Genomic DNA, 13,039 nt, shown 5'->3' on the forward strand with positions numbered 1-13,039 from the left:
CTTTACAGAAATGCTCAAAACTAGTGTTTATAAATAGATCAAAAATTAGATGTTGTATAGACCTCAAAATGTATGATCAGTTCAGTTCTAGCATCGTGTTTTTTACTCAGTTTTCTTTCTGCAACTTTTTATTTCTGTCTACTAAAAAAATATATAATCTATTAAGAAAGCAAATCTAATATATATATATATATGGTTTTATTTATATATAAATGAATCTTTAAATATATCTATCACGCTATCTATAAATCTATCTGTCGATACATATATATATCTGTTTATATATATATATATATATCTATCATCTATCTATCTATATATCTTTCTATCTATCAGCTATCGATCTATTTATATCTATCTATATATATATCTATACATATAGATATATATATATATATATCTGTCTATATAAATATATCTATATATATGTAAATCTATCTCATCTCTATCTATATATATATATATGTATATTTATATCTACCTGTCTGTCTGTGTCTATCTATCTATTTATCTATCTAAATATATCTATATCTGTTTATATATATCTGTATATATATATATATATATATAAATATATCTTTATATATTTATATCTATCAAATATATATATCTGTCTATATATAGACAGATATATATATATAAATCTATCTATATCTATCTATCTCTATATATCATCTATCTATCTCTATATATCTTTCTATCTATCAGCTATCGATCGATTTATATCTTTGTATAGATATATCTATATATATCTGTCTATATAAATATATCTATATATATATTTATATCTATCTATATATATGTAAATCTATCTCTATCTATATATATATATATATATATATATATTTATATCTACCTGTCTGTCTGTCTATCTATCTATCTATCTATCTATCTATCTATCTATCTATCTATCTATCTATCTATCATGCAACAATAACCAATCTTGAAATGCAATGTGACCCTTGAAATATGACCTTTCAACCAGCACTTTACTTCCTAAGTACTTTATGCATTATTGCTTTATAATGAAAGAAAAAACCCTTTCATGTGCGTCTCTGGTAACTTTGTACCATCCAATGTGGAGAGAGAGAGAGAGAGAGAGAGAGAGAGAGAGAGAGAGAGAGAGAGAGGGTGAGGGGAGGGGGAGGAGAGGTAACCCGCACCTGCAGGACGTCTCTCTCTCTACCCCCCTTCCCCCCCCTTCCCCCCCCCCCTCTCTCTCTCTCTCTCTCTCCGTCCTTCCCGTTCACTCCTAATAGGATAATTGATAGACAGCCTAACTAGTCAATATACCGGTGGACTCAGAGAGGTCGTCGGAAGCTCTGAGGAGAAACTTTGATGCTCGCGCTCTGCCTCGAGCAGCAAGTTGCAGGACGTTGAGCTCCGGTGATGCTCTGAGGTCTGAAGGGCTGAGAACACTTTCTGCCGTCTGGAGAAACTCGCACTTTGCAAGGTATGGCCTTCTTGAACTTACAAAACTGTATTTACACTGTTATTTGTGCAATATTCATTTCCCATCAATTATCTTTGGTGAATAAAAGGCCTGTTTGACAACGATTCTTCGTAATGGGTCGAACCGGTGTTATTTTATAGGGGGGTAAAACTTGATGGCATGATTGTATCATTTAAGCCTAAAAGTTATATTTAAAAAATATTTTTTTTTGTATGAATTTAACTTGATATTTGTTTTTCAATTCGACTAAATAACGTAATATTTAGTCGAATTAAGCTACAGTCAAGAAAAATGAAAACACACTTGACGCCTGAATATATAAAACACACTTTTTTAATAAACAAGCTCCCTTTTTAACCAACTTTTCCCGTCGTAGAGTCGCAGTTCAGTTCCACGACCTGTCTGTCAAACGCTGCTCAGCCTTATCAGCAGCTGGTAAAAGTGTGTATAATTAAAGGATTTGGCCATGTTTGCAGATATGGATCAGGGGGCAGTGTGTGCCGGATGCCACCGGCAGATCAGAGACAGATTCCTGCTCAGAGTCACTGACGGCCTCTGGCACGAGGAGTGTGTGCGGTGCGCGGCGTGCGGGGACGCGCTCACGAACTCCTGCTTTCTGCGGGACCGCAAACTTTACTGCAAGCGGGACTACGACGAGTGAGTGCTGCATGGTCCTCCGAACTCTTCATTCACTCTTTGGGTTTTCTCCTGATGTCCAAATCATAAATCATAAAGCACGCATACATTTGACTAAGAGAAGCTCATTTTCACCTTCATCCAAGGGAAAGAGATTTTTTTAGTTTGAGCATATCTGATTTTATATTGTGATGCATTTACTTGCATTTTATGGATAGATTCATTACAATTTTTATTTCAAATGTATTTAATGTGCTAAAATATATATATATTTTTTCATGTTTACATTTTCTATTATGAATTCATTTCATGGTCCTGTTTCCGCTTTGGCACTACTGTTGCAAATACCACCAATAAGTCCATATCACTATGGTGTTCTACTAAGATATTACTTACTTTGTTATAGGCTGTTTTTGTTTTGTTTCATTTTATTTACTTTATTTTAGCTTTTGGCCTGGGGCCCAAATATTACTGCGTTATTAAGCCTATTTTGACAACGGAACCCTTGTCCAGATCTGACCTTGACGAAGAACGTGTGTGTGTGTGTGTGTGTGTGTGTGTGTGTGTGTGTGTGTGTGTGTGTGTGTGTGTGTGTGTGTGTGTGTGTGTGTGTGTGTGTGTGTGTGTGTGTGTGTGTGTGTGTGTGTGTGTGTGTGTGTGTGTGTGTGTGTGTGTGTGTGTGTGTGTGTGTGTGTGTGTGTGTGTGTGTGTGTGTGTGTGTGTGTGTGTGTGTGTGTGTGTGTGTGTGTGTGTGTGTGTGTGTGTGTGTGTGTGTGTGTGTGTGTGTGTGTGTGTGTGTGTGTGTGTGTGTGTAGGTGTGTGTGTGCAAATGAGAGAGAAAGGGATAGAGAGAGAGTTGTGAAATAAGTCATTTCTCTTTAAACTAACTTAAACACATCCTATTCCTACTTAGTTTTGCATGTTTTACATGTGAGTACATTTTATAGTTTATGACAAAAAGATTGTGTTATGAGTGTGTGCACACGTGTAGTTGTGTGCGTGCTTATATGGTGCAAGCTGACTTGCAGGGAACTTGGCACAGTGCACTAAGAGAACAAGGTGACTGGAGGAGGAAGGGGTGGCGAGGGAGCTGGAATGTGAGAGCACTAGTGTACATCTACACACACACACACGCACACACACACTCGTGCACACACAAAATAACACGGTAACACCTTGAGACACAACACACACACAAACACACAGCACACAACCAGGGGTAGAGCTCAACTGACACATTGTCAAGATGTGTTAAAATTTCGAGGCCCATTGGCGTGGCAACTGCAAGCTGGGGACAACATATGGTCTCGTCGATGAGCCCCCCCCACACCCCCAAAAAAAACAACCTCTCCCACAACCATCACCCATCGCCCGGCTCCCTCCTACCAGCCCACTGCCTCATCCCCTTATTCTTTCTCCAAAACATGCTCTCACCTAAACAAGAGCCAAGAGCCGCACACCCTACAGGCAGCCGCTCACATTATTTCTGAACAATTTAGTGACGGTGGTTCTGCCAAGCGGGCGAGAAGTGGTACACTTTCCGGTCCAAAACGCATTTAACACTTAAAACCATTTTTTTGGGGATAACTTTCAAGCACTAATTTCAACATTTGAATTTTGTAATGCATTAACGGAAGTGGATTCTTGTAAAAGCACACAATTCAAAGGGCTTATCGTGATCAATGAATCAAAGCGCAGAGGAAAAAAAAGAGCAGGACTGAGAGGTAATTAGCAGAGAGCCATATGTCAGAAGGTCTGGAGACGCTGAGGATGGCGTGAACTTATTTTGGGGGACAGTGCGCTCCATGAGCCCTGGCGTTATGTGCCGCAGCATCTGGAAAGCTCCGCTCACAGCAGCCCCTGTGTCGAGCGATGGGACGACGACCCAGCCGACCGTGAGATATCTGACCTGACCAATTAGCAGGAGGCCTGGTGCCAGAGCCCGGCCTCTGAGGCCTGGCCTCTCCGCCTCCCTCTCGTCCTGTCTGGGGTTAAGACACCTTCTAACATGTGAGCGCCACTGATGTGGGTTTTAAAAAGTGTGCCAGTGCTGCGTTCTGCTCCCTCCCTTCTTTTGATATGCAGGACTCGTGTGAAGCCAGCTCATAAGTGAAGCCAGCTCATAAGTGAAGCCAGCTCATAAGTGACGATTATTCCATACTGTGACCACATTTGTCTCCAACCACACGCTGTATCCTCGGGCCTTGTTTTCCTTTTCAATGTGTGCTGAGTCAAAGCCGGGTTTGGTCTGCTCATGGAAGAGAGAAGACACTAATGCCACAATGTTAAACGTTTTATATTTTGTTATTCCTCTTCAATCATCATGTCGTCATGTGATTGTATGATACTGACTCCAAGAGGCTATACACTCAATAATTATTCAGAATGGTTAACTATTTTACATGTCAAAATTATTGCACGGATTTATGCCAGAACATAAAGTTCACATCCGAGCAATCTTAAACCAAATCCTTCCCCGGTATTCGGGAAAATACTGATTTGTTCCGGTATAATTAACATAATAACGACGCAAAAAGATACCCCGGTATTTTCAAGCAACATTCTAAATGCTGTTCACAAATCTTGTTATCCAGTAGGGATGAAAAAATTCAAACAAATTGCATTATTGATATTTGTGTTGAGTATTTCTTCTCTAAACTGTACTAATTTTCAGTATATTTAGATGATGATTTAAGTACATTTTCTTTTGGACATCTTTGGTGAACTAATTAATACATTTGCCTTTTGGGATGAATACATTTTTATAAATAATAAATGTAATATTGACAACAATATAAATGATATGAATAATAACAGTAATATGAAGAAAAAGGCCTCTACTTCCTTGGCAGTGTTACAGTAACATATGATGGAAGAGTGTCAGAGATATTGATACTCCTAACACGCTCATATCGTCCATGTAATTCACCCGAAGCAGTCACACAGGACACATAATTCATACGTCAGACTGTTCGGTCGTTTTAATGACGCGGTATGCAAATTCATGTCCGACAGTGTGACGTTCCGGTTGCTCAGACTGTCGGTGTGTAGTTCGGCTAAACGGTTCAGTGGACGGGACAGCAGATCGGTCGTCAGATCAGCGGTACGGCTGGCGGTGCACTTGACCCGCAGATACACGCTCTTCTGTCAGTGTGTGTGTGTGTGTGTGCGTGCGTGTGTGTGTGTGTGTATGTGTGTGTGTGTGCGTTTGTGTGTTCAGTGGCAAAAGGATCCAGGTTAACCTGATCCAGAAACAGGATCTGTTCCTCTGCATGTCCACTAGACCAGCAGTCTGTCTGCCAAAGGTCAGCACTGAAGTCAGGGCCAGAACAATGGGAGAGGAGGGCTTTGCTGGGGAGTAAATGTGTGTGTGTGTGTGTTTGTTTGTGTGCGTGTGTGTGTTATACACTGCATCTACCGTGAGAGTGGCTGACCCCGGCCTCGTCGGTGTGGAGGAGTGCAGGTTTCTGCTGACTTATTTCTCTGTAATGATCTAGTCACTAATTGCCATGTCTAAACTCCAGCGTGACCGAGTGTTCCTGCTCTCCTGGCAGAGCCCGCGGGCCAATCATGTCAACGGAAACTCTGAAATATTAAACACCTTGAGCTGCTCCACTCGCATCGCAGGTCCTCTTACCTTTGCATTAACAACGCCGGGGTACGATACGACCGACTGCACAAGCTCAAAAACCGTGAATGCATCGTGACGGGACGTTAAATCGAGCACTTTGCTGCGTCATAGAAACCCAGAAACATGTCGGCTATTTCTTCTGCCACACTTCCTTTGAACGCGTTTGCGTCGATGCATCTTGCGTTGCCACAGGAATGCACACACCGCAGACGGTATGTTTGCCATATTAAAGCGCATACCATTGAGGCCGCGGTGGGCAGACGACTCGGATGGGTCAACCAGCCCGGCTGACCCTCCTGAGCTGCTGGGAATGGGCTTTACCGTTTCCCTAGCGACCCCATAGCAACAGTGAGAGGTCCCAGCAATGTTTGTCTTTAGGATGTTGCAGCTCCAGACCTTTTGACAGGGATGTCTCAACCCGGCTGTTTGGTTAATGTTTCGTCAGAGGTTTTGTTTGTTTGTAAATATTGTGCTGAACTTCCATTTAGCATGCATTGAAAAGGAAGTCAAAAACAATATTTGTTTCACTTACAAGCTAATGTGACATCTTGGATTCACTGAAATCACCTACTGCTAATATTTCAGCTTATTCTCACTTTTATGTTAGAACTGCTCGAGGCATGAAAGTGCCACACCACAAATGGAAATCCTTATATTTCTCTATTTAAATCTATTTTTCTGCCTAGTACAATTGCTTTGAAAGTGCATGTGACACAGTATAATTTCATTAAAAACCATAATCACATCCGTCTGAAATAAAACACACAAATGAAGAATTAAATACAAATATATTATATATTTAATACAATAAAATGTGAATCATAATTGTTTTCTATTGAAACAAGATATGATGGGTGTGGTTCTTCATAAGAAGCCAAAATAAAATAAAGGAAAATATTCTACATTTATTTAGGGGATTTATTTGTATGAGTATAAAGTTAAAAATAAATGTATTTCCCTCTAATGCCCCTATTTCATCTACAAAGTAGCAAAAGAAAAGAAAAACAATCTCAGCTTGAATCAGTGACATATGTGGGCTCTCCTTTTGGGCCTCTTGAAGTATTTTCATGTGAAAACAAAAAAAAACGTGGAGAAAAAAAAGCTGTCACTTTCTCATGCATCTGAGCTGCCTGGTCTGGTGACCCAGTCGGGTCTGCAGACAAACGGCAGCTCCAGAATGATGACGCATCATCCTGCGTGACAGACCCAAAATGCCGCGGTGCCAGCCAGCGGACAATGGTCCTGCTGCTCGGGGGCCGGCTCTGCCTTTGTCCCGCTCTAGTAAAGCAGACTTAGGGATAATTCCGCAGATAATTCATGGGACCGGCGGCTCAGCCTCTCCCACCGGGAGATCTGATTCCCCCCCTCTGCCTGGAGCCATGGCCTGCCGAGAGCTTTTCTCCTGCCTCCCCGGGAGCACAGCCTCGGACAAGGCAGCCGGAGCCACGGCAACAGTCTCTGAGGCTAAGCCCACCAGTCCTGGTTGCCGGGCGCTAAGATGCACACCCGCCACGCCGAGGGTATGTGTCTGAGTGGTCGGGGCAGGAGGAGGAGGAGGAGGAGGAGGAGAGGGGAGAAGTCAGGTTGGCAGTTGTTTTGAGTGACAGCTCGACTCAGCAACATTCCCCAAGTCAACCGAGCACGTTCTCTTTTCTCATGGAGTCCCTTCTTACGGAGGTGTGAGGGGTCCTCAAGTGCCTCAGCTTATACTCGAGCTCTCGGCGGCCAAACAAAAGCATCGCTCTCTGTTATTTACTGAGCTCTCACAGTTTCTCTCTATTTCTTACACCCCCCCACCCACCCATCCCTCTCTCCAGGCTGTTTGCAGTGTGCTGTGGGGGCTGTGCGGAGGCCGTCTCTCCCGCTGAACTGGTGATGCGGGCCGGCGGCGCTGTGTTCCACCTGCGCTGCTTCACCTGCAGCGTTTGTTCCTGCCGCCTGCAGACCGGCGACCGCTGTGTCCTCAGGGAGGGACAGCTACTGTGTGCCAGAGAGGACTATCACCGGTGTGTGGCCAGCCCGACCTCCTCCGACACAGGTACAGGTTGGGTTTGTGTACGTGTGTGTACGTGTGTGTACGTGTGTGTGTGTGTGTGTGTGTGTGTGTGTGTGTGTGTGTGTGTGTGTGTGTGTGTGTGTGTGTGTGTGTGTGTGTGTGTGTGTGTGTGTGTGTGTGTGTGTGTGTGTGTGTGTGTGTGTGTGTGTGTGTGTGTGTGTGTGTGTGTGTGTGTGTGTGTGTGTGTGTGTGTGTGTGTGTGTGTGTGTGTGTGTGTGTGTGTGTGTGTGTGTGTGTGTGTGTGTGTGTGTGTGTGTGTGTGTGTGTGTGTGTGTGTGTGTGTGTGTGTGTGTGTGTGTGTGTGCGCACACCAATGACACAGTGCATCAATACTGGGTTCGACAAGACAAGACCGTGGGGTTGTTTTGACCCAGTGGTATGGTGGATTTGGAAAATATGGCACGGTGGAAAACTGTTGCGATCGACTCTTGTCACTTGTTGTTACTGATTGTTAGTCATGTGTGTCCTTTGCAGTTCATTTTGGAGAACTAACAATAAGACAACTTGAACGTATTGTCTCGGTCATCCATTCATCCATTATCTTCAAACGCTTATCCCTCGCAGGGTCGCGGGGGAGGGGGAGGGGTGCTGGAGCTGGTCCCAGCTGACATTGGCCGATTGTCTAGTTCAATATGATCTTATTTTATTTTGGGTAAATAACCCAACAGTACCATGAGAAGATAACACTTGGTCAAAACAACCCACTGGTTTGGCGTACAGTTTTCCTGCAAGACAATATGATTAGGTGTCCAATATTGATGAAATTATGCTTTTATGGAAACGTATATGACTAAAACTGCCACTGGCTACCACTTTTCCATCTATTCAATGATAAATTCAAGGGGTCCAGGATCACTCCAGGTTGCTAAAAAGCATTCTGGGAAATTCAGGCAACCACAAACTGAAGCAGAAATCAAGCAAATTGATGAAAAGTGGTTTGACTAAAACTCGTAATCCGAAAATAGCAGAATGCAAACAATGCATTGAATGTCTCAGATTGATGGCAGAGGTTTTCTCTTTGTTTTATCCGCCTGTCTTCCATGTGAGAACGCTTGGTTGTGAATAAACATGTGCTTTTCAATAATCTCTGCCCCCTAGGTAGAAGTGAGGATGAAGAAGAGGAGGAGGAGGAGGAATCTGGAAGAGTTACAGGCAGACGAGTTAGATCAGAAGACCTGGACAGCAAACGTCCCAAAAGGCCGCGCACTATTCTGACGACTCAACAAAGACGGACCTTTAAAGCCTCCTTTGAGGTCTCATCGAAGCCTTGCCGAAAGGTAGAGTGTTTATTCTGTGTTCAGTAGTCTGGGGGACTGTAGTTCCTGCCCTGCAGCTTCTGTTCCAGATATAACAAAGGCTTCGTTGCACACGTGCTTTTGTGTCTCAAACTTGTCATTTCTTTTAAAAAAATGTACTGTAATTCATACAAAAAACTGAAAAATGTAATACATTTTAATCAGGATTTAACAGACTAAGGTAGAAATGAGCAAGCAACAGAATCATAATTCTACAGGGGGGGTCGTTTTCTAGTTTTCATTTAACCAAATAATAATTTGTAATCTTTTTTTATCGTGAGGACATCTTACATTTTTATGGAATGTGGACAGAAAACCATTAAGTCATGTGTTGCTCTCATGCTGTTCAGATAAGAACAATTAGATAACATTTCAATGCAGAAACAAATATAGAAGTTAGCCCTAAAGTGTACAGCTATACTGTATAAATAGATCTATATAGATTTAGCCATAGCTAAATTACAAAGCAAAAGAGCAGATATTGCAAAACAAGTCATTTCTAAATGCTTTATCCTTTCCTCCTTGTTTGAGTTGGATTGGTGAAGTAATAGAGGTTTTTGTTCAACCTTCAAGTGACCTCTTCTCTATTTCTATTTTCCAAGTGTGACCCTCCCATTCTAACTTTCTCCCCTTTTCCTCCCCCTGAATCTTAATCCAAGGTAAGGGAGACCTTGGCAGCAGAGACTGGTCTGAGCGTCCGGGTTGTGCAGGTCTGGTTCCAGAACCAAAGAGCCAAAGTAATACAAAGTGTACACACACACACACACACACACGCACACACACACACACACACACGCGCACACACACACGCGCACACACACACACACACACGCGCGCACACAGTCATATGCGCTACTAATAAAAGGACTCTTTCTGCACCGTGTATGTATGCCAGACTGGAAATCAGCCTGGTTATCTCTTCATACAGGAAACTGATGACATCTCACTGCGAGATCACTGCAGATTAATCCCCATATTTCCTCACAAAGTGGACTCATGTGTAGTTTTCCCCTCCTCCACTGAAAGATGTCCTTTACCTCACTGTTAATACTTTGCAATTGAGTGAACACAGTCGTACGTCTGGGTGGCAGAGGGACTGTGGAGTCATACCAATGTTGTACACTGGGCCTGTATGTGAGACTTATGCCTGCTGTTTTTTTTTTTTAGATGAAGAAGCTGGCCAGGAGACAGCAGCAGCAGCAGGAGCAGCATCAAACTCAGGAGCAGCGAGAGCATCCATCACATCACACAGGTATATGGATAATGTTTGAATAATTTACTCCCATGCAATATGATATACTAAAGATACAAGTAGGATATATATCTCCTTTCAACAAAAAACTAATATACAAAGAAAAAATGTACATTTTACTTAAAAGAAAATCTTGTACAATGTACCAGTGAGTTTTTTCAAAGTATCTTTTAGTAGACAAAAAACAAAACAATACCAGGTCAGATAAAGCTGAATACCAGATTGATGACATAGTTTTTAAAATCTCCAAAGTCAATTATAATGGAGCTGTAACGATGCTAAATGGCTCTAGCAACGTGAAGGTAGCCCAAAAGCGTTACTGTAACAGATAGCAGTAAACACAGCTCCTGTGTGTCTCCTGTGTCCCACAGCGCCCTCCTGTGGCGGTTTGACATCTGAGCTGGAGCACCTGGGGTCCTTCACCCACGGTCAGCAGCAGCAGCAGCAGATGGGACTCACCACGCTGGAGCTGCAGGACTATGACATGGACCCCTTCAGACAGGGCCTGACCCCTCCTCAGATGCCAGGGGATCACATGCACCCCTACGGTAAAAACCTCGGAACAGAAAAAAGACACAAATAGTTGTTGTCAGTGGGATTTTGTTAATTTAAAATGCACAATAGTTTGTTAATTTTTCTCAAATTTGGACCTCAGTTTCCGTCCCTGTGTCCTTATGCTGTAGAAAAACTCGCTTTTCCTTTTCTTAGCTTTTTAGGTCTAAATTAAAAAAAAACATTACTCTCTCTTGGTGATTGTTTCCATGCGATTCAATTTGTGGAGAAGCTCCACTTTGCATTGAACGCTCGTGCAACATTCTGTCAAGCTGTCCAACATAATGTCAAAACAGTGGAAAATAACAATATAATGCAATTTCACGAAACAACCAACACTGACCTGGATGAAAATCTCTCCAGCACAAAAAACATTAACATTATATATTCTTGAAGGGATTTTGTATTTATTTGTTTATTTTGCGGGGACAATGCACACAAAGCAACAGTAAAACTGTAAATGAGCCAGAGTTAGCCAAAGAGGACAATTTTCATCTGCGGTCCACGGACAGATTTTTTAAAGGCAGCCTAACACAATGAAACTAAGATTCATCGATAAGCAGCCAGTAACGTATACACAAAACCGATTAACAAATAAGCAAAAGCAAAGTGCACCTACAGTATAAGCACATATATAACACTGAGGCACATAACACACATCAACACTGAACAAGACAAATGCACATATAGTTGAAACAGACGGTACATTAATGGATTTTCTTATAGTTATTTTATCCATCCCTTGTAGTGTGAAACATTAATTTTAAAGGGCCAGTGTGTTTCATTTCTATTGACAGAAATGGAGAAAAAAAGTATTCATAACTATGTTTTCATTAATGTTTAATCACCTCAAACTAAGAATCGTTGTGTTTACATTAGCTTAAAAAGAGCCCTCGATATCTTTAAAATGGAGCGGATCCTCTTTATCTACTGCTATGTTTCTACGGTAGCCCAGAATAGACAAACCACATGCTGGCTCTGGAGAGGGCCTTTTGTGTTTTTGCAGTACTCGGAGGCCTCTGTAGTTCTCCGACACACTTGTAAAAAGCTGCAGTAACGTGAGCCTCAGAATGTAAAACCGTGGCACTGCCAGCCGCCGTCTGACTTCTGTTGCTCCTAAAGTAGATTTATCTTGGTAAGGATGGCCTCTGAGCCGCGTTACCACCGTTTTGCACTTGTCTGCTCACATTACTGCAGTCTTGGAAAAGGAGGAGTGGGTGGAGAAGTATTCAGAATGGTGCTTTAAATTCCCTTACAACCCCTCTTTTTACTTAAGGCAGCACTTCCATAAAATTGGGTCAAAGATGGTCAAAATTGATAAAGCAGAGGCTGAAGCAGAAGACGGAAAGCTGTTTTCACAGGCTGAATAGTACTTCTAATGCCGAATACACAGAACTTCATGTGTAAAACAGTTGAAGTGCTGCTTTAAAAAAAGTGATCAATGACTTTGTGTCTTTCTTAGGTTTTAAGGGTCTGTATGGCGACATGGACAGAGACCCTCTGTGTCATGTGTCTGACAGCGACTGCCTGTCCCTGGGTGACTCGTCTCTGCTCACCCCTATCGACCGCCTCTACTCCATGCAGGACTCTTACTTCACTTCCTGAGGTCGAAGGTCGGACTCAGTGAGAAGCGCCGCGTCTCCCTCACCCTGCATCGCTCTCCAGTCGCGTCACTTATCTGTCTGTACCGTGCACAAGGCCGATGAAGAAGTGGTTGCAAAATCCCCGCCGAAGGGGACGTGGGTACACGGTGATACCGTGCAATATACCACGTGCACGTGCACGTAAACATGATTACACTACTGCCTCTTATGCTTTACGATCCCACCGTACGACACGGGCTCCTGTGTATGCACGATACTGTCGGACCTCTCTCACTATGTTTGAATGTTAGATTATGATATTAGGAACTGCGTCTACTAATGTAAATAACTGTTTGGGTGTGTATTTGTATTTATTCTCACAATGTGCGCGTGTATGATGTTTATCTTGAATGAATCAACGAGGATCAATAAATAATGGTTACGACACAGTGAATGTTTAGGGTAACATGTGTGTGGCACAGTGAGCACGGATCTCCGGCTGATTCATTATGAGGATGGGGTATTCGCGCTGAGGGTTAGAGCCGGGTCAGTCCATCCTCGGTGCTTATCAGTCCAATCTG

The 13,039-nt window shown here is 42.6% G+C and overlaps 1 protein-coding gene across 1 annotated transcript; it reads left to right on the forward strand.

The window, feature by feature from the left end:
• The first annotated feature begins 1,919 nt into the window (after window positions 1–1,919).
• lmx1a (LIM homeobox transcription factor 1, alpha) lies at window positions 1,920–12,480 on the forward strand. The gene is made up of 7 exons (XM_034531324.1): window positions 1,920–2,110; window positions 7,538–7,758; window positions 8,875–9,053; window positions 9,731–9,808; window positions 10,239–10,323; window positions 10,695–10,871; window positions 12,338–12,480. Exons 1-7 carry the CDS (start codon window positions 1,920–1,922, stop codon window positions 12,478–12,480), a joined length of 1,074 nt encoding a protein of 357 aa, XP_034387215.1.
• The last annotated feature ends 559 nt before the right edge of the window (window positions 12,481–13,039 follow it).

The sequence above is a fragment of the Cyclopterus lumpus genome, chromosome 4, assembly GCF_009769545.1.
Source record: "Cyclopterus lumpus isolate fCycLum1 chromosome 4, fCycLum1.pri, whole genome shotgun sequence".
Lineage (NCBI taxonomy): Eukaryota > Metazoa > Chordata > Actinopteri > Perciformes > Cyclopteridae > Cyclopterus > Cyclopterus lumpus.

Excerpts from the sequence above, each read along its gene's own strand:
- lmx1a (XM_034531324.1), top strand. The coding sequence starts at position 1,920 with ATGTTTGCAGATATGGATCAGGGGGCAGTGTGTGCCGGATGCCACCGG. Across the intron at positions 2,111-7,537 it reads TGCAAGCGGGACTACGACGA|GCTGTTTGCAGTGTGCTGTG; the intron begins GTGAGTGCTGCA and ends CCCTCTCTCCAG. Across the intron at positions 10,872-12,337 it reads GGATCACATGCACCCCTACG|GTTTTAAGGGTCTGTATGGC; the intron begins GTAAAAACCTCG and ends TGTCTTTCTTAG.